The sequence below is a fragment of the Pseudorasbora parva genome, chromosome 11 (assembly GCF_024679245.1).
Source record: "Pseudorasbora parva isolate DD20220531a chromosome 11, ASM2467924v1, whole genome shotgun sequence".
Classification (NCBI taxonomy): Eukaryota; Metazoa; Chordata; class Actinopteri; order Cypriniformes; family Gobionidae; genus Pseudorasbora; species Pseudorasbora parva.
In genome coordinates this window covers 28,465,704-28,492,124 of record NC_090182.1, presented here as the reverse complement: position 1 = coordinate 28,492,124, position 26,421 = coordinate 28,465,704, and the positions used below count along the sequence as shown (strand labels likewise).

Sequence of the window (26,421 nt, the reverse complement as noted above, 5' to 3'; positions counted from 1 at the left end):
TTTAATACAGTAGCTTTTAATAAATGTTGTATATTGAAGACTATGTAGTTTTAATTTAAGCCTACATTTATTCATTCAATTTCATACTTAATGCTACTGTACATCTCTGAGCTGCCACTGTAAATCTTTATATTTATTTTATATTATACAATACACTAGGAATGTGTACAAGAGTTTTTTAGGTAAAGTTTTAAGTTTAAGTAAGGGTTTTCAAGTCTTTTAAGTAAAATAAAGAAAGATTATTGGAATTTAAAAAAAATTCTCCTTAACCTTTTTCTGTTCCTGTCGCCTAAGAATAGAATAGCAAAAAAAACGAACCGAACCGAAAAACCGTGGTTAAAAACCGAGGTATGTATTGAACCGTGGACTAAATATATTGTTGCATCCCTAATTACCATCATCAGGGCACAACTAAAAGGTTCTGTCAAGCACTTGTGTGACAATAAGAACACAAACATATTACACATACTGTACAGGAGATTAGATTAAATAATATTACAATTCATAAATTCTCTGTAGCTGGAAAGGAAATGGAAGGAGATAGATTAGATAGATGGATAAATAGATCTATTGTAGATAGATATACAATAGTGTACTCTATTTGTGCCATCACACTTATCATAAATCAATAAAAGTACAGAGATTCATTCAAGTCAGTTGAGAGCTATGCTTTTTTTGCTCTGTTTTTAAACTGAGCAGTATACTAGAAAAGGGTGTGAACGTTACAGTTAAAAATGCCATTAATAAAACCTGTCAAATCGACTTCCACAGGCGTTTCCTGTGGAAGGAAAACCTCCAATGACAGAAAGTATAAGAAAAACAAATGAGTAAGTAAACACAACAGAACGTACTGGTGTGGGGGACTTCTTATCCTGAAAGTTGGGCCTGACACTTCTGTAGCCTTTAGCTGCCAGGGAGGAAGAACACATGTCACCATTTCTCAGACCATCACTGTTGCTGCTGCTGGGCCTCCATAAATCTAACAGGAAACAAACAATATTCATACAAAACATTTGACCACAGAATGCCACAATAGAAGAATATGAGAAAGCTGTGCAGTAGCAGTTAGTCGTTTTGGTAACACATTACAATAAGGTTTCATTTGGTAACATTAGTTAGTGTATTAACTAACATGAACTAACAATGAGCGATACATTTGTTACTATATTTGTTAATCTTTGTTAATGTCAGTTAATACAAATTCAGTTGTCCATTGTTTGTTCAGTTTAGTTCACAGTGCATTAACTAATGTTAAAACATAACATTTGATTTTATTAGTATTTTGTAATAGTAAATGTTGAAATTAACATAAACAAAGTATACAGTGCAGCTCATTATTAGTTAATTTAAACTAATGTAGTAAACCAATGTTAAGTAACGAAACCTTATTGTAAAGTGTTACCATTGTTTTTACAAAGCATATGTACTTGGCTGCTTACCTGAATCTTTGGATTGTGTTTCGGAGTCTATGTACAGGTAAAATTGAGAAGAGAACTTTGTTAAATTAGCAAGAGATCTCCTTTTCACACAGTGAAATGAGGTACAATCACAAACATAAAATATATTTAATAGCATCAATGGTTTCATGAAGAACCGTTAATATTCATAAAACATTTCCACTGCAAAAAAAGGTCCTTTATTTTGGAAAAATGTTTTATGTTCATGTTCACAAAATCTTAATGTTCATATTTTTTACACTAAGATTTGTTCTTTTAAGAACTGCCTGAAAGGTTCTTTGAGAAACACAAAATGGTTCTTCTATGACATTGCTGCAAAAACCTGCTTTTGGAATCTTTATTTTAAAGAGCAATATATTCACTCATTAGTGATCATAAATGATGTGGCTCTATAGTGCACAAATGTCATCTGTAATTTATTCCAAACCACTGCTTTAACTTTTAGAGCAGATTAATGGAAGAGGGGAAAATATATGGACAGCATGAAGAAATTATGAAAGGCGAAGTGGAAAGTTTTATAAATGCAGGAGGTTATCCCTTAAAATCTGGCAGTTGATTACCACAATTTTAGAAATGCTCTTTTAAAAACACACACTTTTGTCTTAAATGAACACTTCTTAAATGATAAAAGTCAAAACTACTCATTTATTTTGTGTATAACAATACTCATTAAGCAGTGTTAAATGAACAGCGGTCTAACTCTGTCCTGAATGGGATGTGTTTGTTCCTCGCCCGCCCGCTGTCTAATTAAACAATGGAGAATATGCGTGTGTGAGGTCATAGTCAGTGAGACTGCTCAAACAAAAAGGGTCACCCCCAGAGGAAACTGTGCCGAGAGGAGATGGGGGAAAAGGCCTGAAGTATACAATTGTTGCCATGGAAGTGCACAACTATGGCAACAATCTGGTCACTGTGAGCTGCTTTTTCCCTTTAAGCAAAGGAAAGGAGAGCTCTCGCTCTCAAACATTCCTTAAGGAGCTGCAGGCACAAGTTTGAGATGGTGAGAAAGAAAGACAGTCAGGGAGGGAGGTTGTGGAAGGACATAAGATGCAGCAGGATAAAACACAGATGTGGAATGAGTGACGTTAAGTGCAGTGAAGAGGAATTCCTGCTCACGGTGTCTGAGTAAACACACTGTCACATTTAACACCAGCAGCAATGACTTTAAATCATTGACTTTAAATACTCCACTGCTAACATAATGCTTATAACAAATAAGCAAACATGAAGCACTCATTGGCAAATATTTTAATTTTAATGAACTGGTTTTCAGATGTTTAATGCATTATTGTAGTTTTAAGCAAAGTGAGTGAGTGTGATCTGTTTCCTGTACGGGAATGATACCTGTGAGCGTGCATAGGTTTGGTGAGCTCTGGATTCTCTTCATGGGGGTTAGAGTGAGTAAAAGCGTGGCGCTTTTGCGGGTATGTCCTCCACTGTCTGTGAAAAGCGCAGTAGCACATGCAAAAGTAAATGCACATGCATCAACACTGCTGCATGGCAAGACGACTGTGACTTACAGCAAGCAGGGTAATGTAAAACATGTCCTTAGCAACACAACAATATACACTACCAAAACTATTTACGTGCCAGGCTGGATTATTTGTGTGACCTATGTGCTTTGTACAAGTTGAATGGATGGATGCTATGTGTTCTGACTGACTAAACTTTTAAAAACTGCTGATTTTCAGTGTCCCTGTACAGGGTATCCACAAATTTTGACCTCAGAGTCCCTTTCCATTCTCCATTAATGGAGAATGCACTCACACATTGAGATTGCTAGCAGATGAAATGGCTTAAAACTAAGCAAATACAAAAATGTACTGACTGTACTGTATTGACAATAGAAATTCATATCACTTTTTTCCAAAAAAAGTTGGGACACCGTACAAATTGTGAATAAAAAAGGAAATGCAATAATTTACACAGCTCATAAACTTATATTTTATTCACAATAGAATATAGATATATCAAATGTTTTAAGTGAGACATTTTGAAATGTCATGCCAAATATTGGCTCATTTTGGATTTCATGAGAACTACTCATTCCAAAAAAGTTAGAAGAGGTTGAAAATTAGAGGCCAGTTAAATATACATATAAGGAACAGCTGGAGGACCAATTTGCAACTTAAAAGGTCAACTGGCAACAGTCTCTTAGTCAAGTCAAGATAAAGGATCATTAATTCCCCCAATGCTGCGGCGAAAAATAGTGGCAATATCAGAAAGGAAAAACCGCAGAGTTTGAAGTTATCATCATCTACAGTGCATAATATCATCCAAAGATTCAGAAAATCTGGAACAATCTCTGTGTGTAAGGGTCAAGGCCGGAAAAACATACTGGATGCCCGTGATCTTCAGGGCTCTTAGACGGCACTGCATCACATACAGGAATACTACTGTAATGGAAATCACAACATGGGCTCAGGAATACCTCCAGAAAACATTGTCGGTGAACACAATCCACTATGCCATTCACCATTGCCGGCTAAAACTCTATAGGTCAAAAAATAAGCCATATCTAAACATGATCCAGAAGCGCAGGCTTTTCTGGACCAAGGCTCATTTAAAATGGACTGTGGTAAAGTGGAAAACTTTTCTGTGGTCAAACGAATCAAAATTGAAGTTCTTTTTGGAAAACTGGGACGCCATGTCACCCAGACTAAAGAGGACAAGGACAACCCCAGTTGTTATCAGCGCTCAGTTCAGAAGCCTGCATCTCTGATGGTATGGGGTTGCATGAGTGCGTGTGGCATTGGCAGCTTACACATCTGGAAAGGCACCATCAATGCTGAAAGATATATCCAAGTTCTAGAACAACATATGCTCCCATCCAGACATCGTATCTTTGCATTTTCCAACATGACAATGTCAGACCACATACTGCATTAATTACAATATCATGGCTGCGTAGAAGGAGGATCCGGGTACTGAAATGGCCAGCCTGCAGTCCAGATCTTTCACCCATAGAAAACATTTGGCGCATTATAAAGAGGAAGATGCAACAAAGAAGACCTAAGACAGTTGAACAACTAGAAGCCTGTATTAGACAAGAATGGGACAACATTCCTATTCATAAACTTGAGCAACTTGTCTTCTCAGTCCCCAGAAGTGTGCAGACTGTTATAAAAAGAAGAGGGGATGCCACACAGTGATAAACATGGCCTTGTCCCAACTTTGAGTTGATGTCATGAAATTTAAAATCAATTTATTTTTCCCTTAATATTATATATTTTCTGTTTAAACATTTGATATGTCATCTATGTTGTATTCTGAATAAAATATTGAAATTTGAAACTTCCACATCATTGCAATCTGTTTTTATTTACAATTTGTACAGTGTCCCAACTTTTTTGGAATCAGGTTTGTAAAATGTATTTGATAGCAGACTTTTCAGCACCTGGAAATCCAACTTTTAAAATTCACTGATAGTTTTCTCAGGTTTTATCTTGATACCATTCAAAAGTTTGGGGTCTTTTTAATGAAAAGTAACAAAGACATTAACATTGTTCCAAAAAAAATCATATAGTCTGTTCCAATCAATATTTCAAATAAACACTGTTCTTTTGAATTTTTAAACATAGAAACCTAAACATTTTTTTTACGTTTTCCACATAATTATTAACCCATGATTTACTCACCCTCAAGTCATTCTAGGTGTATATGACACTCTTCTTTCAGAAGAATACAATCAAGAGTTATATTTAAAGGAGGGGTGAAACACTGAGTACCTATAGAGTAGTATTGCATCCTTCATATCTCCGAAAAGTCTTTAGTTTTATTATATTTATAAAAGAAAGATAGGCTGTACTGAGTTTTTCCGGAAAAAAACAAGCAGATGGAAGCGTATCGTGTGGGCGGAGATAAAGAATCACAAGGCCGCGCAGCTATTGCATGAGAGCTTCTGAAAGCTGACATCCCCAAGCGTGGAAAAGAAAACGTTACCTTAATAAACCATGGCTATCAATCAGATTCAACCATACATATATGATCCAGAATCAGATCTGGAGGCTGAAATAAATTGAACAGGAGAAGCAGCAACAGCAGGATGTCTGTCTCTGTGGTATGTACTGTATTTAGTGGCCTGTCAACATTTGTGTGCGTTTACTTGTGGTTTATGAGGACATGATTCGGTTTATGGACTATTGTATACGACTAAACCTTAGCAGTAGAAAGCAAAACGGGTTTGCACGTCAGACTAGTATAACTTTATAAATAGAGCAATAATGGAGTAGCGCATTTGAATGACGAAGCACGCTTTGTGAGAACGTCCCCTAGGTTTATGTTTAAGGTGGTTCAATAAACAAACAGACACCTATAGTGGTCATCTAAACAAATGTATGTAGGTTAATAAATGCCTTCTGAAGTGAATCAATGCGTTTGTGTAGGAAAAATCGATCGGACGGAACTTTACTTTAAAAAGTTTTAAATATGGATATTTTTCTTACACAAACCTATCGATTTGCATCAGAAGGCCTTTATTAACCCCCCAGAGCCATGTGGATTATGTTATTTGACAGACAGATGCATTTTTATGGACAAAACAGAGCAACAACCCCGCCATTATAAAGCTTGGATTAGCCAGGACTTTTAAATATAACTAACCTGCTCTCTAACTTGCTTTATTCTTCTGAAAGAAGAATGTCATATAGAATGACTTGAGGCTGAGTAAATCATGGGCTAATTTTAATTTTTGGGTGAACTAACCCTTTAAGTGTTTTCTAAGAAGTCTTGGCATCCAATATTGCCACAACCCGAAGCAGAACATAAAACTGAAGACACTACAAGACTATCTTGCAGAATGACGATTGACAGGCTGTCAATGCTGGCACTGACAGATGTAGCCTGATGGGTTTCCTCTTCCCTGACTGTTATACCTCTGGATGTCAAAAAGGCAGTTTCGATGCCAGAGTCTTCATCAGACTCTAAAAAAACAGAGTTCTCAGAGACAGTCAGCCAAGAATTAAGAATACCCCCCTGCACAGCTTTTCTCAGAATCCCTGAGATGAATACAAAATCACATGCTCTGCACTACAAAAACAAGTCATGTTGGGTCCTTGTGAAGGGAAAGGCACATTTCACTCCTTTTTGCCTCATAACACTCGATTAGAGTATATTTTATGTAAATTGTTTACTTTAGTAATTGTTTGTATACATTGTTGTGGCTAGTACTAGTAGGCAGTGTTCCCTCTCCTTTTTGTTCTTGCTGGGCCAAACCTACTGGTTGGACCCTTCAGCCACCTATAGTTTATTAATCAATTAATTCATTAATTTACGATTCTACATTTATTATGTAAATATATAATAAATGATAGAAGGTTTGTAGAGTGCACAGAAGCAAAACAAAAATAATAATAATGCATGGCCCCATGTTGGCTTCTGTACGTGTTGCTATGGACTATTATCATTATCATGCAAATTAATCAATGCAATGTATTTACAAGATTTTTCATAACTTCAGTTCCACATCAAAAATCAACAGACATATGGGTATACTCCAGCTGAAATGCTGCCCATTCATTTAGCTGTGATTCAAAAATCTCTAGCTTTTAGCCATATATACTTTAGTCTGTTTTTCCTGTCTATCTGGGAGCAGCATCAGATGTGCGCAGCTGCGAGTGAATCTAGCTATTCCCTTACAAAAAAATGTAATGTGCTGTGGTGTTACAGTATCATTAGGATCTGATGGTCTCAAATGGAAATACCATGTTTTTTTGATATATGCTAAACCATTCATAAGTCTGAGGGTTTTTTTTCTTCTTTCATTCAGCATAGATGCATTAAATTGATCAAAATGGTTTAAACAAATGTTACAAAAAGATCTTTGAACTTTATATTCATCAAAGAATCCTGGAGGAAAAATGCATCACGGTTTTCACCAAAAAATATTAAGCAGCACAACTGTTTTCATTAATAATAACAAGTAATGCCTGCTGAAAATTCAGCTTTGACATCTATAGAATAAATCACATTTTAAAATATAATTCAATATAAAATAATTTTTAATTGCAATAATATGTTTGCTGTAAATTTAATTAAATAAATGCATCCTTGGTGAGCATAAGAGCCTTTTTTAAAAATCTCGACCCCAAACCTTTGAACACTAATGCATATTATTGTAGGTAATGATTACCATATTCACACAGTATGACTTTTGCATGATCCAACCTCAAAAAATATCTTACTAATTACTGTCACATTTTCAAAAAACACTGTTATTACCAGTGCACATTTCCGAAAACCATGGTATTATCAAAAAACATGTCGATGCCAAAGTACTTAAATAATTTCAGACATGCAAATTGAAATTGATTTGAACTTACCTGTGTTCATGTTGAAGATCTCTCCTTCTTGTGTCTTGATGTCACACAGTCCTGAAAGACATTTCATTAAGAATCAGTCAGCAGCCCCTACTCCTGGGTAAGTAAAACATTGATTTATCCGTGTGTACAGCATGTATGAGTGCAGGTAGAGTGGTATTGGCGTCCCATCTCTCCCCGGCACGGCAGCATGCTAGCAAGTGTCTAATGTGGCTGGTTAACATCCCTCTTAGGATATGAGGCCCTAGAGTGAAAGGTGATACAAGCCTGGCGTTTCAGCTCAGAAACACGTAGCGCAGTATCAAAATACACACCATACATACACATATATCCTCACGCATTCTCTGATCTTATACATGACCACTTTTGGTGTGTTAGAGCTTAACAACTCTTTGAGTTTGTTGCCAGCAATGTACAACAGTCACACACTAGTAGGGGGGCTATTGTAACTAATTAAACCCCTGTTTAGTTTGACCTAGATTGCTAATTTTTCAGTGATGGATTAACAGCCCATGTGACCCTACTCCGAAAATATCTCACTTATTTTAGCACAAGCTGAATATTTCAGGGATGGTCTATGATAGGAACACTGTCATTTAATCACATTACTTAACTCATCAGCAGAGGCAAAGCACTGCAAATATGCCAGATAGGAGACACCATGAGTGTGTGCTCTTGTGCAAGGTGCATGTCTAGCTTTCAGAGTGCCACAGTAGCCACTTGTCACACATGTAGACCACCCGTCGTTCAACACCCAAAGTGTGCTGCACCTGAGAACATCCTTTGATAGTGGTATGCTACGCATTCACAGGTCATGACAGGAGAGAGGCATTTAAATTTGCTCTTCAAACCTTTTAAAGGGATAAATTTCATTTCTGTCATCATTTACTCACCAATGCCATTCCAAATATTTATTTCTTCCATAGACCACATAAGATTATGTTAGGCAGAGTGGCCATGCATTTCCATATAATGAATGTAAGAAGGGTGACCAATAAAAATAATAATAATAAAAATAAAAAAAAACATAAAAGCAGATTTATATTCAAAGAATATGTTCATATTCAATTTTGCTGTGTTGCAATCGGTTAAGTGTAATCTGGAATCTTATTACTATTACATTTTTATAAGTGTACAAGTGTTACTAATTTTGTTATGTGCTTCTATTATTTTAAAAAAAAATTGTGTGTGTTTTTTTTTTAGCTTTAAGTTCCATTTTTGCAGTTCAACTTAAACATTTTATATAAATATTGATATCAGGCATACCATTATGTCCTAATATTGTGTTGGTCCCCCTTTTGCTGCTAAAACAGCCCTTACCCGTCGAGGCATGGACTCCACTAGACCCCTGAAGGTGTGCTGTTGTACCTGGCAACAAGATGTTAGCTGTAAGTTGCAAGTTGGGCAATCGAGGGAACAGACTTGTTTATTCAGCACATCCCACAGATGCTCGATTGGATTGAGATCCGGGCAATTTGGAGGCCAAGTTAACCCCTCAAACTCGCTGTGCTCCACAAACCATTCCTGAACCATTTTTGTTTTGTGGCAGGGTGCATTATCCTGCTGAGAGAGGGCACGACCACTGGGGAATACCGTTTCCATGAAAGGGTGTACATGGTCATGACTTATCAGGCCACCTTCTTTCATTGCACCGTGGACCAGTTCTGACGCACACATGATCACTGTTGGTGCTTTCAGCCGTGGACAGGGGTTAGCATGGGCACCCTGACTGGTCTGTGGCTATGCGGCCAAATACGCACAAAAAAAACAACTGAGATGCACTGTGTATTGTGACGCCTTTCTATAAGAACCAGCATTAACTTCTTGAGCAGTTTGAGCTACAGTAGCTTGTCTGTTTGATCAGACCAGACGGGCCAGCCTTTGCTCCCCATGTGCAACAATGAGCCTTGGCCACCTGTGACGCTGTCACCACTGTTCCTTCCTTGGACCACTTTGATAGACACTGACCACTGCAGACTGGGAACATCCCACAAGAGCTGCAGTTTTGGAGATCCTCTGATCCAGTTGTCTAGTCATTACAATTTGGGCCTTGTTAAACTCGCTCAAATCCTTACGCTTGTCCATTTTTTCTGCTTCTAAGACATCAACTTTGAGGACAAAATGTTTACTTGTTCCCTAATATATCCCACCCACTAACAGGAGCAATGATGAACAGATAATCAGTGTTATTCACTTCACATGCCATAATGTTATGCCTGATTGGTATGTATACAGCTCTGGAAAAAATTAAGAGACCACTTAACATGGATTTCTCAATGTTAAGTGGTCTATTAATTTTTTTCAGAGCTGTATATACAGTATAGTTTTAATGTTAGTTAACATCAATACGATTGATAACATCTTCTGACTAGTCCTTAAAAAGCTTTGGAATGACATGAGGATTAATCAATGTCAGAATTTTCATTTTTGGGTGAATTAACCCTCTAAGATGATTTTGTAGCATAGTCACAGCCCCGTTCACCATTCACTTTAATTTTATGAAGAGCACTGTAAACATCATCCTGCTAAACTAAATATACAGTGCCTTGCGAAAGTATTTGTCCCCCTTGAACTTTGCGACCTTTTGCCACATTTCAGGCTTCAAACATAAATATATAAAACTGTAATTTTTTGTGAAGAATCAACAACAACAAGTGGGACACAATCATGAAGTGGAACGACATTTATTGGATATTTCAAACGTTTTTAACAAATCAAAAACTGAAAAATTGGGCATGCAAAATTATTCAGCCCCTTTACTTTCAGTGCAGCAAACTCTCTCCAGAAGTTCAGTGAGAATCTCTGAATGATCCAATGTTGACCTAAATGACTAATGTTGATAAATAGAATCCACCTGTGTGTAATCAAGTCTCCGTATAAATGCACCTGCACCGTGATAGTCTCAGAGGTCCGTTTAAAGCGTATAGAGCATCATAAAGAACAAGGAACACACCAGGCAGGTCCGAGATACTGTTGTGGAGAAGTTTAAAGCTGGATTTGGATACAAAAAGATTTCCCAAGCTTTAAACATCCCAAGGAGCACTGTGCAAGCGATAACATTGAAATGGAAGGAGAATCAGACCACTGCAAATCTACCAAGACCTGGCCGTCCCTCTAAACTTTCAGCTCATACAAGGAGAAGACTGATCAGAGATGCAGCCAAGAGGCCCATGATCACTCTGGATGAACTGCAAAGATCTACAGCTGAGGTGGGAGACTCTGTCCATAAGACAACAATCAGTTGTATACTGCACAAATCTGGCCTTTATGGAAGTTTGGCAAGAAGAAAGCCATTCCTTAAAGATATCCATAAAAAGTGTTGTTTAAAGTTTGCCACAAGCCACCTGGGAGACACACCAAACATGTGGAAGAGGGTGCTCTGGTCAGATGAAACCAAAATTGAACATTTTGGCAACAATGCAAAACGTTATGTTTGGCGTAAAAGCAACACAGCTCATCACCCTGAACACACCATCCCCACTGTCAAACATGGTGGTGGCAGCATCATGGTTTGGGCCGGCTTTTCTTCAGCAAGGAACAGTGAATATGGTTCAAATTGATGGGAAGATGGATGGAGCCAAATACAGGACCATTCTGGAAGAAAACCTGATGGAGTCTGCAAAAGACCTGAGACTGGGACGGAGATTTGTCTTCCAACAAGACAATGATCCAAAACATAAAGCAAAATCTACAATGGAATGGTTCAAAAATAAACATATCCAGGTGTTAGAATGGCCAAGTCAAAGTCCAGACCTGAATCCAATCGAGAATCTGTGGAAAGAACTGAAAACTGCTGTTCACAAACGCTCTCCATCCAACCTCACTGAGCTCGAGCTGTTCTGCGAGGAGGAATGGGCAAAAATGTCAGTCTCTCGATGTGCAAAACTGATAGAGACATACCCCAAGCGACTTACAGCTGTAATCGCAGCAAAAGGTGGTGCTACAAAGTATTAACTTAAGGGGGCCGAATCATTTTGCACGCCCAATTTTTCAGTTTTTGATTTGTTAAAAAAGTTTTAAATATCCAATAAATATCGTTCCACTTCATGATTGTGTCCCACTTGTTGTTGATTCTTCACAAAAAATTACAGTTTTATATCTTTATGTTTGAAGCCTGAAATGTGGCAAAAGGTCGCAAAGTTCAAGGGGGGCGAATACATTCGCAAGGCACTGTATATATATATATATATATATATATATGAATTGAAACTTAATTTTAGGGTTAACTATCTCTTTAATATAAAATAAAACAAAACAAAAGTGTCTTAGATTGTATCATCAGTTCTGTATGAAGGTAAATAAATAATCACCTTCAGCCCTTAATAAAACATTGAGCCAAACAGGATTGCCCCATGCTGGGTCTCATTAAAAACCAGACCCAGAGGTCATCCTGAAAATAAATCTTCAGACACCATAGCCAATAAATCTGGTTAAAAACACAAGGGTCAGTTTTGCCTGTGACACCACTGGACATTGCTAAATCACAGGTTGTAATGAACTGTCAGCAGTAAAAGATTATGATATTGGATTTCAAGGGTGCAGACTTGTGGCGACAGAACAGCTGGAGGGGAAGGGAGCTGGACACTCGCCTAAGAAATGGGCAGAGCTCCACATTGATATTCACAGGCAGGGCTCACACTGGTCATTTATTTATCTATCCGACCATTAGGAATCATTCTGTCAAGGGAAATGTCATGAACAGCAGAGCCAATAGGCCATGTTAATTTCCATTGCCATCAATATTTCTATCCGCTCATCAAATAAACAGTTCCACCACAAAAAAACGTTCCAAGAGAACATGCGGTAAACATGAATGCTTTCAAACAGACAATTACTGAGAATTAATTTTAAATACAATGTTTATTTATGACAACAAAAATTTGCAGAGAAAGAATTATTTATTTTTTCTCACCTGAAACTTCTATAAAATATTCTGAAGACAGCATAGTAGGGATGGGACGGTATGAAAACCAGCAGCCATATCACCCTGTAGCCCAAGACTGGTTTCCCACTGAAGCTAAGCAGGGCTGAGCCTGGTCAGTACCTGGATGGGAGACCAACTGGGAAAACCAGGTTGCTGCTGGTAGAGGTGTTAGTGAGACCAACAGGGGGTGATACCCCTGTGGTCTGTGGGAGTCCTAACACCTCAGTATTGTGATGGGACACTATACTGTCAAAGAGCACCGTCTTTCGGATGAGACATTAAAACCGAGGTCCCAAATCTCTGTGATCATTAAAAATCTTTGATAAAGAGTAGGGGTGTAACCCCGGCATCCTGGCCAAATTTGCCCATTGGCCTCTGTTCATCATGGCCTCCTTATAATCCCCATATAATAGTTGGTGTAATCACTCTGTCTCCTCCCCACGAATAAACTGGTGTGTAATGGTGTTCTGGCACAATATGGCTGCCGTCGCATCATCCAGGTGGATGCTGCACATTGGTAGCCTAGAAATCTAGACGCACCCTAGCGGCAGCAAATCTAATCTGTCGCAAGTGTCGTCTAAACACTCTCAATACACTTCTGAGCTATAAAAGCCAAACTCTGTTTGGGCCAATCACATCGTGTACAGAGTCGGTGGGCGGGGCTTAAGATAATGACGGCAGAGTTGCGTTTGCGTGCTTCTAGTAAACACAGAAACTGGCGAACGGCGGTCTTTCCAATCAGCTTTGACAGCGACTCTGGAAGACTTGGAGTTAAGCTTTTCTCTGAGAAAAGAACAAAGAACGGCACTGAAGTCATTCTTACAGTTTTTCTCAATTGCTAAAACACTATTTCTGAAACCTTGCAAGCACTATTCACAAAACCTCTGACTCTGAACTTTCGCCTCAAAACAGTTTTAGCTGTGTTCAAAATCAAACACTGCTCTCAAATCATAAACAAAATGATCAAAATGATAAACACTATCAAGCAATCAGTAAACAATACAGCAAAAAATAGAAAACACATTGTTCAAAACATACATTAGTTCTCAGGGAGAAGGACATTTTTAATCTCAAAACAAATTTCATATTTTTTCATCATTGCCTTTCGATGAATGAAACATGTTTGATAGTAGCTCAAAATGTATCAGAAATTACTACTCTCCTTTGCAATTTTTTGTTCTTCCTCCTCCTTGTAGGCCTACCCCTATATTTTTACCAACTCGTTCTCATTAAATGCGTATATATAGCACCAATTGTATTTATTGTGCAATTGATATGCCAAAATAAGATTTTACATGCATATGATTCACATCATCACCCCATAGGTTCAGTGTGGTGAGTGCATATAACTCACTTTAGTAGGTTTAGTTTTGTGGAATGTGGATACATGCTTATAACACACAAATTGTATTTATTGTGCGATTTATAAGTCACGTGCATATGATTTGCATAGTCACACCATTAGTAGGTTTAGTTGTGTGGAGTGCGTGCACATAAAAACGAATTTTGCCGTATAAATCGCACAATAAATACAATTCATGCTATAAATATGTATTTACATTAGATCAGGCTGATTTTTACAGTACTGTACTCTGCATCTCACAAACTTGTCCTTTGTCTCTGTTATGCTGTAATTCTTGTTCTTTGTTGATATGAACCTGCAACCAGTCAAAATCTATTGAGCAGTCAGTACTGTTAACAAATGGAAAGCATGGGTTTTTAGTGTTTTAGCAAATGTGTTCTGAGTTTTGCCGACCGGATATGGTGAAAGTTTAATCTGTCAACGAGCTCTGCTTCACCTTCATTGCTCTGGTTGGTTGTAGCGCTATCCTATCGCGTGCAGAGGGAGTTTGAAAGACAACCGTTTATCCTGCCCCTCGGATTGAGCCCTGTCTATGGTGAGTTTCTAGACCAAACATCTTGATGTGGGTCTGGCTTGTCAGGCTAGCACATTGGTGGTGATTTAGGAGATTGCCCCTTCTATGCAAAGTGCTTTGAATGCCTTGAAAAGCGCTATATAAATGTAACAAATTATTATTATTTCATTTCACGATTATAGTGACCAAAATGATCACGATTATCAATTATCACAGCTTTGTTAAAATTAGATGAAAGTGTTCAAAAAGAATTGATGCACACACTGAAAATCACTGAAAGTTTTATATTTGAAAATCAACAAACAACAAATAAAACAAGCAGCTCTATGCAATTTTTAAGCAAGATTCTATGCTATGACATTTCCTTCTTTATAATGATCATCATCAACAGCAATGCATTTTAACACACAGCGCACATCCATGCATCACAAAAATTCTCTCTCTCGTTTCATTCAAATGCAACTTGCTGTCTAGCGTCTCCGTTTTTGATTGCAAATTGAATCAGAGGACTTTACTGGAGGGCTTTAGAACAGTCAAGCCAGTTTTTTCCTGCTGGTTCGCTGCTTCAGGCCAGTCTCAAAAGACTAGTATACTTAGTAGTTTCTGACGATAAAATGTCAGGTTTCTGAGGGTCCTCTCTGTAGGAAGGCGGTGTTCACCTCATTATATGGTGCCCATCTCCCTTCATTGCCCTCAGGAGGCCATTCTGCCAAACCTGCCGCAATGCTGGGGCAGAGTCCTCCACAGGTAAATTGTTGGCCCCTGCCCGTACCCGCAAAGTTCAGCACCAGATCCGATCGATGAAAATATCCTTATTAAATCCGCACACACCCAGACGCGTACATTTTTGGCCCGTTACCTGATCTGTGCCTGCGATGAACCACACGCTAAAATCATTCCAATTAAAATGCTTTATTTTTTATCATACACTTCTCTCAACATCACAACAGTGTCATGAATGGGCTAATGAAACAGGCTAAAGTGACTTTAAAGACTTTGTTGTCAACAATTTTAAAAACTCCACTCACCAGCTTTACTTTTATGTTACTTCATCCATAGCTACTCCAGCTATAGCTACTTGGTCAAAATGACCGTTTTGAAATGTATATGTACAATAACTTTGTTGAATAAAAAATACAATCTTGCTGATTTGTGACTTCCTAAAAGTGTTTCTATTTTTACTTACAATAGATTTTATATAAATAACATAAAAGGTAAAAAATATGAGCATTTCTACCTATTAAAGCCATAACAGTCATATTGACTGCTCTAAATCTTGTGCCGCTGATCGGTTCTTTCCCGCGGTTTATTGTCTCTGTCAGCGTCTATTACTATTGTCAGTATAGCATATGCTCATTTGATTATAATTACAAATTCTTGAACTACAAATTATTATTGCCTTTTAAAAAATAGATTTTTAAAGAGTTTATAGGTAGGGTTTAGAAAATGTCTAATACAAATAATAGAATGAAGAGAAATATGACTTTTGCCATGGCCTTGAAAATGCTTCACAATATGGACAGTTATGACTCTGATGCAGGGGAGCTGTCTGAGGTGGAAAGTGACAGCGACTTTTCCTGGGTGCAAGACAACAGTTCATCCTCATCAGAGAGTGAGTCAGAGTCCGTAAAAAGTAAAAAGAGGCGACAACCTTCCTCGGAGATTAGAGAACCAGATGTTCCGTTCACAGCTGATGTTCCAGGTAAACTTGGTTGGATGCCCATATTTACTAGTTCTGCTGTTCATATTATTATTATTTTATTATATTATACATGGGCATCGGAAGCAAATAAAAAGTGGGTGGGTCCTCTCTCAGAATTATACTCTCTCACATCTTCCCTTTTTAAGAATGACTTCAGTGCCGTTCTTTGTTCTTTTTTTAGAGAAAAGCTTAACTCCAAGTCTTCCAGAGTCACGGTCAAAGCTGATTCGAAAGACCGCCGTTCGCCAGTTTCTGTGTTTACTAGAAGCACGCAAACGCAACTCGGCCGTCGTCATTATGGCCCCGCCCACCGACTCTATACACGATGTGGCCCGGCAAGAGTTTGGGGATTACAGCTCAGAAGGGTATTGAGAGTTGCTAGACGACACTCGCGGGCAGATTAAATTTGCTGCCGCTAGGGTGCGTCTAGATTTCTAGGCTAACGGTGTGGACCATCCTTCAGTTAACTGAACGTCCAGGGATAAGGTAGAGCCAAAATGTTCTGACTGAAGCTGCCGGTCCCACCGCGCACGTGAAGCGCAACATCGAAGATGCACAACATCGAACATGCGCTCACTGCCTTTCTGTGTTTGTTTGATGATGGCATGTTGAAACACATCAAGGACTGCACTTTGGCTGAGGCACATCAGCACTGTGGTGACAGCTCATGGGACCTGACAGTGGCTGAACTGAAAGCCTTCATGACTCTATTATATATCCATGAAGCACAGGGTGCGAAGAACATGGATTTGGGGAGCCTTTGGTCAGAGAAATGGGGCTTCCCGTTTTTCAAAGAAACCATAGCCAGAAATTGCTTCAGGGAGATAATGAGATTCCTGCGATTCGATAAAAAAAGAAACCTGACGTGTGCATCTGCAGGATGACAGGTTTGCCCTGGTATTGGCCACTTGGAACAAGTTTATTCAGAACAGCATAGCCTGTTACAAGCCCGGTGCCGACATAACCATAGATGACCAGGGCCCGGTGCAGATTTCTTCAGCACATGGGGAATAAGCCTGATAAATTTGGCATCATATTTTGGCTGGCTGCTGATGTCCATTCAAATACATGCTGAACGGGGCTCTGTTTCTGGGTAAAGAAGAGGAACGGAGCAGAGGTCAGCTCGTGGGAGAGAGTGTGGTGCTGAAAATGGCGGAGCCATTTTTGGGTAAGGAAAGAAATATTACGATGGATAATTTCTTCACTTCACTTCACTGAAACTGGCCACCGCCTTACAGGCCAAGAAGACCATCCTGGTTGGCTCAAAGGGAAAAAGTAAGCGCAAGTTACCCCCCTCCGCAAAAGAGCAAGTGGAGTTGTATACCACAAAAGTGCTAAAATGTGCGGATGCGAGGCTCACGATATACCTGGGAAAGCCGAGGAAGAATGTGTGCATTTTGAGCTCCGTGCACAAGAGTGGGCATCACCGATGGGCCAAAAGCAAAGCCGGAGTCTGACCTATTACAACAACAAGTAAGGGGTGGGATGTCCAGGCGATACAAGTAGATGGCCAGTGGCTGTATTTTACAACATCCTCGAACTTGCTGGAATCAATGCCCACATCGTCTTCAAGGAGTGCACCATCAGCAATATTGCCCGGAGGAAGTTCCTGCAGCGACTGGCAAAGGAGCTGAGAGCGAAGTTCATGGAGGGAAAAAGGGCAGCTTCGCAGTTAACACAAGGTCCCAACCAAAAGCAAAATCAACCCCCGCAACTGACACCAAAACGGAGACAGTGCCAGGTGCGGAGAATCTGCAAACAAAATAAAACCTACGAGACCTGCTGCAAATGCCACAAACCCGTGTGTGGAAATTGTGCGAGAAGAACAGAAGTAACTTGTGTTAAATGTGAATCTTAAATAGTCGAGCACGATATAGCCTAGATATATTTATTTAATCTAAAATTTGTAGCGTAATTGTTTTATGGTTCCAAACTTCGTTCGTGACTCTTTTTAACTTTAGAGCTGCTTGTTTCCAACTTATGTTCTGTGTTATAATGTATCATAAATGTTGTAAAAAAATCATAATCAAATAGAGCATTTTAAATGTTATTTTGTTGTTTTGAGTTATGTTAAATAAATACAGAGAAGTACTGAATATGCAATAATTACATTTTACCATGAAATAATGCAAATATTTCTAAATTTATAATTATAATTTTTAATTAAAAAAATTACATGTTGGTGTAATTTTTTTTAATCCTAACACAGTTAATACATTAATCTCTCGTTTGGGCAATTTATTTAGAGATTATAGAGTTTATAATATAGCGGTCAAAATGACCGCTCAGGGCTGTTCTAGTAATTTTGGAATTCTGCCGCTTCTAGTGTTAACAAAATTCGCAGTGGTGGTGACATAATGAGTCAAATGGCATATCATTGCGTATGTGTAATGGTAATTTAGACATATTTTTCATCCGTGCTACTAACCGCCTGCAAGGAGTTAATTAAATGTCACAATCCACCCGTTTTACCCACCCGACCCATTGCAGGACACTATGCTGGGGCCTAGAAGGGTCTCATGCATCACCCAAGGGTAGCCCGCCCCCCTCCATGGAGACTCCTAGAGCAGTATGACCAGTTGTTCCCTGCTGGTTCGCTGCTTCAGGGCACTGCGCTTACTGTTTGTAGTATACCAGAGGCCAGTCTGGTACCATTAGAGATTTCCGACCAGGAGGGACCTTCTCTCTCAGGCGAGTGGGTTGATCCTTCACCTCCGCCCGGAGCTGAGGGGGCCCAGCTCATAAGGTCAGGTTAATAAGCTGAGGTTGTAAAGACCATCCTTCACTCCAGAGCTCCATCCACAAGGAAACTGCTTTGGAGTGAAAATTATTCTCTTCATGGTGCAGAGATAATAATAATAATAAATAATAATTTGTTCGATTTATATGGAGCTTTTCAAGGCACTTTTCAAGGCAAAGCGCTTTACATAGAAGGGGGGAATCTCCTCAAACCACCACCAATGTGCAGCATACACCTGGATGATGCGACGGCAGCCATATTGCGTCAGAACGCCCACCACACACCAGCTGATTGGAGGAGAGGAGACCAGAGTGATGAAGCCAATCATTATATGGGGATAATTAGGAAATCATGAAGGACAGAGGCCAATGGGCAAATTTTGGCCAGGATGCCGAAGTTACACCCCTAGTCTTTTTCCGAAGGACATCTTGGGATTTTTAACGACCACAGAGAGTCAGGACCTCGCTTTAACGTCTCATCCGAAGGACGGTGCTCTTTGACAGTATAGTGTCCCTATCACTATACTGGGATGTTAGGACCCACACAGACCACAGGGTGAGCACCCCCAGCTGGCCTCACTAACACCTCTACCAGCAGCTACCTAGTTTTCCCAGTTGGTCTCCCATACAGGCACTGGCCAGGCTCAAACCCTGCTTAGCTTCAGTGGGAAACCAGACTTGGGCTACAGTGTGATATGGCTGCTGGTGAGATCAACAAGAGATCACCAGTTGGCTGCCTAGTTGGAACAGTGCTAGAGTTCCTGCAGGATATATTCTCGGCAGGGTTATGCCCCTCGACAATAAAGGTGTACGTGGCGGCCTTAGCTACTTTCCACATTCCTTTGGGTGGTGTTTCACTGGGGAGACACCCACTAGTTATTAATTTCCTTCGTGGTACTTTAAGACTTAGGTCTGTTTCTTATACAAGGGTTCCGGCCTGGGATCTGGCCACTGTGTTGCAGGGCATTTCTTTGGTTTCCTTTGAGCCTATTGAAGAAGTGTCTGAAAAGTTTCTCACACTATTTTCCTTATTGCTATTTCATCTCTCAAGAGAATTGGAGGCAGCCCCTCAGTCCCTCTCTGTGGTTTCCTCATGCTTGGAATTTGCGCCCAGCATGGTGAAGACTTTTCTTCATTTTTCTTCAATATAACCTAGGCCAGGTTATATTCCTAAGGTTCCTACCTGTTCTGTAAGACCTATTGTGCTTCAGGCCTTCTGTCCTCCTTCTTTTTGGATGTCAGACCAAGAGAAACTACACTATAAAACATGCTGGTTTAAAAACAACCCAAGTTGGGTTGAAAATGGACAAACCCAGAAATTAGGTTGTTTGAATGGGTCCATTCACTGGATTCAAACAAGACATTCTGGGTTTGTCCATTTTCAACCCAAATTGGGTTGTTTTTAACCCAGCATTTTTTAGAGAGTAAATCTGCTGTGCCTGGTTAGGGATGCCCTGTGCGCTGGATACTTATGTCCACAGAGATGCCCTGTGGAGGAAAGCTACACAGTTGGTTGTTTGTTTTGGGTCTACTAGGAAAGGGTACCCTGCATATAAGCAGAGAATTAGCAATTGGGTTAACTAACTGTAAAGGCTTTGCTACACTGAGTGTTTATTTTGCACAGAACGGTCAGAAATGCAACTTGCACAAAATGAAAACAAAGTTACACCAGCTTTAAGTGCTGTGCTTATCAGAGTCACAGAGGCTACTAGCCTACTGTACACACTGGATTAACTGTGAAAGAGGGACCAAACAGCGAAGCTGTATTTCCACCAACGAAACACCTGGAGTCAGCAGTCAGCTGAGCCCTCAGTGCGAGGTTTTGTATTAAAACTGCCTTATTTTAGAACAAATTATTTTCATGCCGCCGCCTCATGCAGTCACAATACAGAAATAAGCATCGCATTTATTTCGTTTTTCCTTCTTTTTTAAAACGTTTTACCAACTTGTTAACTATATCATGAATTATGATATATTCTAATTGTCAAATATGTGGAAGTGAATGCATTTTGTCGTTTAAACATCTTTAAAATGATCATGTTAGTTGATATAACGCGCAATGAGTTTGCAATTTAGAGGATCGCGTAAATTCAACAATTTGAACAATTAGAAGTAAGTGGCCAATGAACATGGGAGAAGAACAAACTTTATTGTGTCATGCACATTGTGTATCTGATGTGAATTAAACATTTACTTAAATTATTATTGAAAGCATTAGTATTGCCGCTTCCATAGATATAAGTGCATGGAATATAATTTTAATAAACTATACATGTCTTTTTTATATAGGCTAGTAATTTATTTAAATATATATTTAAATCGCTGAAACCTCAAATAAAAATTATGTGGTGGAATAGTGATATATGAACAGCACTGAGCACGTCACACGGAAGCACGTTTGAATTTCGCAAACAAAGCAAAATAATAGATGAATTATTAAAAAGATTATTAAAATTAATACTTATGGATGACAGTTTGTGACAGTTACAGTTTAGTTTATTCCCCTCATATTGAAATGGATGTTTACAGAGCAGAGGTCACCTTTCTTTATTTCCAAAGGGAGAGATGGACTTTTGTCTTTATTTACTGTGTTATTTCTAGTTCAAAAGGTAGAAAAAAATACTTTAAAATCTAAAGAGTATGCATATGATTTTATACATGTTGTGAAATTAATGAATGCATAATAACCGTGATAATCGTGAAACCGTGATTATTTATCAGACTAGAATTGTACCAACAAAAATCTAAAATTGTCGTATCCCTAGTTGCTTCTAAAGCTTTATTATTGGGAGTTTCCCTTCAAGATGTGTGTGATCCGGCAGGCTGGTCCCCCACTGCACACATTTGTCAGGTTCTATGAAATGCAAGATCTCACCTTGTGGGGTCTCAATGATCCTAAGAAAGGTGAGAAATCAGCCAAGAACTACACTGGAGGAGCTGGTCAATGACCTGAAAAGAGCTGGGACCACCGTTTCCAAGGTTACTGTTGGTAATACACCAAGATGTCATGGTTTAAAATTATGCATGGCACGGAAGGTTCCCCTGCTTAAACCAGCACATTTCCAGGCCCGTCTTAAGTTTACCAATGACCATTTTGATGATCCAGAGGAGTCATGGGAGAAAGTCATGTGGTCATATGAGACCAAAATATAACTTTTTGGTCATAATTCCACTAAACATGTTTGGAGGTAGAACAATGATGAGTACCATCCCAAGAACACCATCACTACATTGAAGCATGGGGGTGGTATTATGCTTTGGGGATATTTTTCTGCACATGGGACAGAACGACTGCACTGTATTAAGGAGAGGATGACCGGAGTCATGTATTGCGAGATTTTGGGGAACAACCTCCTTCCCTCAGTTAGAGCATTGAAGATGGGTCAAGGCTGGGTCTTCCAACAGGACATTGACCCGAAGCACACAGCCAGGATAACCAAGGACTGGCTCTGTAAGAAGCATATTAAGGTTCTGACGTCTGGTCTCCAGACCTAAACCCAATAGAGAATCTTTGGAGGGAGTTCAAACTCTGTGTTTCTCAGCGACAGGCCAAAAAACTGATCTAGATAAGATCTGTGTGGAGTAGTGAGCCAAAATCCTGCAGTGTGTGCAAACCTGGTGAAAAACTACAGGAAACGTTTGACCTCTGTAACTGCAAACAAAGGCTACTGTACCAAATATTAACATTGATTTTCTCATGTGTTCAAATACGTATTTGTAGCTGTATCATACAAATAAATAGTTAAAAAAAATCATACATTGTAAAAAAATTTTGGTTTTATGTCTCATTGGTTTTATGTCTCATATATATATATATATATATATATATATATATATATATATATATATATATATATATATATATATATATATATATATATATAAATTATGTAAACACAAACTTTTTATTTTAGATGCGATTAATTAAAATTAATTGATTGCCCATCATTAATTAAAATACAATGAAATGACTCATTTGGGTTTCAAATTACATTTTTGTAAACATAACCTAAGCCATTTCTTATGTTAATAAATACACGCTCGTACTGGTTGTACATGCATGGTACTATGGCGATCATGTTGTTCTGTTTTGATGGCTTATTTATAGTCAAGATTGGTCAGACTTCTGCGTAAGGACTGGACACAGGCCATTTTCACCAGCCTAAAAGCCTTTTACCAGAAGTTAGACATGAAACCATGCCATGCATCTTTCAAGTGCCAGGACAGAAAAAGATTAAAAACAGCTATGCTGTCAATTAGGAGCTAAGAGATAGCTAAAGGCATTCATGGATTCAGCCTTAACATTTATTAGTCTGTTTATTTGTGATGAATTATTCGATGTTCATGGGCCAGACGTTTTTAGATGCTATAATTTGCTGTCTTCAAAGCAGCTTTATGCACTCTAATTATACAAATATTTCGATTTACATATATACTTATGCAGATATGCAAGCCAGCCAAACAGTCACGCTTATGTTGCAAGCAGAGGGACTTTGCTTCTTCAAAGGTAAAAAAGTTTCAAATTAAAGTGATCCACTTTATAGATGATAAAACCAGTAAATATTTTAGTTTAAGTTCACATTCAATAGCATAATTTGAAAACGTCATGAAAATAAAGCTCTAAATGGAATTTTCTACCACAGAACAGATACGTTACGTTTTATTCTGGATACTTTAGTGTACATAATGTGATAACAGTAATTGCATTCCCGTTAAAAGCTTTGGATTCTGCTGATGCTTATCCTACCTGCTGGAGATTCTATTATGGATGTCTTGAAATAGATGTCCTCGAAAGAACAATTTAATGGTTACATTATGGCTCCTGCCTTTCCTGACAATACACAGTCAATACATAACATCCCAGTAATGAGCTCACTCAAATCCCCAAAGTAAGACACTATTATTCTGGATATGCTGCTTGTATTCTCCAAAATAGGAAGAATCTCTGGCTATTCATCAGGGATTTTCAGACAGACTATTTATATGAGCATCTCAGTCAGGACACAAAAAGTTCTATGTTCTCCTAAGTGGTAACTTCTGAATCACAATTACATTAAGTTGGGAACTGAGCATGTTTGCTGCTGTGCTTTCCGTTTGATGCAATGAGTCCCACACATATTTTCTAAAGCCTCAGATAATTGCTTAAATTGCTCCCATGTGTTTTAGGAGTATAATTTCATTTCTAAATCCAGCACCTAATACAACATAGTAGTACTCAGTAAACTGGGTATATATGAGTGATAAAGCTTTTGAAACAACAACTGTGTGTTGTATAAGTTTGGGGTTGGTAAGAAGTTTTTAGTGTTTTAGAAATAAGTCTCATATATGCTCACCAAAACTACATTTATTTGATTTTGATCAAAAAATACTGTAAGTAAACTGAATTTTACTGAATACATACTGTAATGTATTCCTATAATGGCAAAGCCACATTTTTCAGCAGCCATTACTCCATTCTCCTGTAAAAAAATAAAAATAAAAATAAAAGTATTTATTTAAAATGTTTAACAATGTTTGGGTCCTATCATACGCAATGTGACGCCAGGCGCACTGCAAGTGTTCTTTGCTAGGTTCAGCCCGACGAAGTTAATTTTCAAGTTCAACACCACGTTGTTTAAATACCAAATGCACACACACCCATCTGTTCGCACATGGCCGTGTTGGTCTGAAAACTAGGTGTGTTCAGGCACATTGTTGCCGTGTTGAAATCACTTGTGCCATTGACCAACAAAAACATGGTCTAAAGTCAATAGTGCAGTATTTTTTGTTATTTAAATGGCACGTTAGTAATATGCGCCTATAGATGGGTGCACAACGCACAAACACTGCTTATTACACACACAGGGATGCGCAAGCAGCACACAAACATTTTTTAAATATAAAACATAAAAGGATTTCCGCTTGCAAATTCTGCCATGTAAATAGTGAATCCTCCATGGTGCAAGCGACATCACTCATTATGGGACTAGGTACAACCCTTTTGGACGATGTGCACCAGAAGTGGATTCAGACTAAGTGCGACATGTGCTCAGATCGTTAAAATAGGGCCCTAAAAGTTTTTATTGTTGGGATGAAATGCTGTTTCATGCATACTGATCTTTTTACACTGTTAAAGACTTGGATTCCCATACTAAACATGGACAAAGTTTCAAAAGTTAAGGTGGACGTTTGATGGGAGTATTTCTTTGTCAAAAATACTACTTCCGGTTAGTCATAAGTTTCGGCAAGTTTTTTGCGATCATGCGTCCCCTTTGACGTTAATGGGGGCGGAATTTCCTTGTATGGGCCTTACGGACAATTCTACCGGAAGAGCGTGAGAGAGAGAGAGAGGGAGAGAGCGAAAGTAACAGGCTACGCCCATTTAAGCGCTGGCTCGTAGGCTGCTGCACAGGTGATGTGCACAATTACAATGTCACCAAAAAAGTGCGTTTTTGGTTGCCAGACCAAGACAGTCCTGCACAGATTCCCCAAAAACCCCGCGTTAAGGCAACAGTGGATGTAATTTGCTTTTCCGGATCAGCAACTGAGTTGCGCGAATGTTTATATCTGTTCGCTGCATTTCGGTGCCGACTGTTTCATAAACAAGGCCCAGCTCGACGCCGGATTTTCCCGATCGCCTAATGCTGAAGGATGGAGCAGTCCCAACGATAAAGGTCCCAACGTTAGAACCGCAGGCTGTGAGTGAGACTGCTTCAAATGTCTGTGTTTTTGCCTATGCTCATCAAGTAGCCCAAACATGATCACGTATAGTTAGTTGATCAATGGAGCATGCGATGTGTAGTGCGTGTACATTTGTTTAGCTGGCCACTATATGTGTAACTTTATGTTTGTGTATTGTAAAAGCACTCCAAACAACAATACACAAAGAGTGGGGAAATATGTTGAACTAAATAAGCGCGCTTCTTCATTCAAATGCGCTACTATTCCGTGTCTTTCTATGTAAACACTAACTTAGCCTGCCAACCAGTCCGCTTAATAACGTTACAATTGTCTACACAAACCACGCGTAAACACACACACACACACACGTGCACAACTGCACTTCCCACATGTACACCTTCAAAGACAAAAATACGACGATATAATTCAAGTATAAATATGTAAATAACACAAGCCGCTAAGCATATTATATAGTTAGTGTATAACTTGTACCACATAGAGACGTCCTGCTCTAGTCGTTTTTGCTGCTGCTCCTGTTCACAACTGCAGCCTCTGGGTCTGATTCCGGATCATAGATGTATGGCTGTATCTGATTAAAAGCCATATTTTTATTTTGAATAAAGTTTTTCCCGCTGTTAGGGATGACACAGCTTTACGACGCATTCGACTCAACACAATAGCAGCAGCGCGCACACGTCATTATTTAGCTCCGCTCACACGACACGCCCCCACCCGCTCGGCTTTT

At 38.9% G+C, this 26,421-nt stretch overlaps 1 protein-coding gene and 1 pseudogene across 3 annotated transcripts in view; one reads left to right on the top strand and one right to left on the bottom strand.

Moving 5' to 3' along the window:
- sorbs2b (sorbin and SH3 domain containing 2b) overlaps positions 1 to 26,421 on the bottom strand; it is a 71,520-nt gene that overhangs the window by 28,464 nt on the left and 16,635 nt on the right. For all 3 annotated transcript variants that reach the window (XM_067457734.1, XM_067457736.1, XM_067457735.1), the window contains exons 3-6: positions 7,778 to 7,828; positions 2,802 to 2,897; positions 1,440 to 1,466; positions 852 to 979 (exon numbers count right to left, since the gene is read on the bottom strand). In XM_067457734.1, coding sequence (XP_067313835.1) covers positions 852 to 979; positions 1,440 to 1,466; positions 2,802 to 2,897; positions 7,778 to 7,828 — 302 coding nt within the window. The remainder of the gene's footprint in view (positions 1 to 851; positions 980 to 1,439; positions 1,467 to 2,801; positions 2,898 to 7,777; positions 7,829 to 26,421) is intronic.
- On the top strand, positions 12,744 to 12,860 carry LOC137093340 (5S ribosomal RNA; annotated as a pseudogene).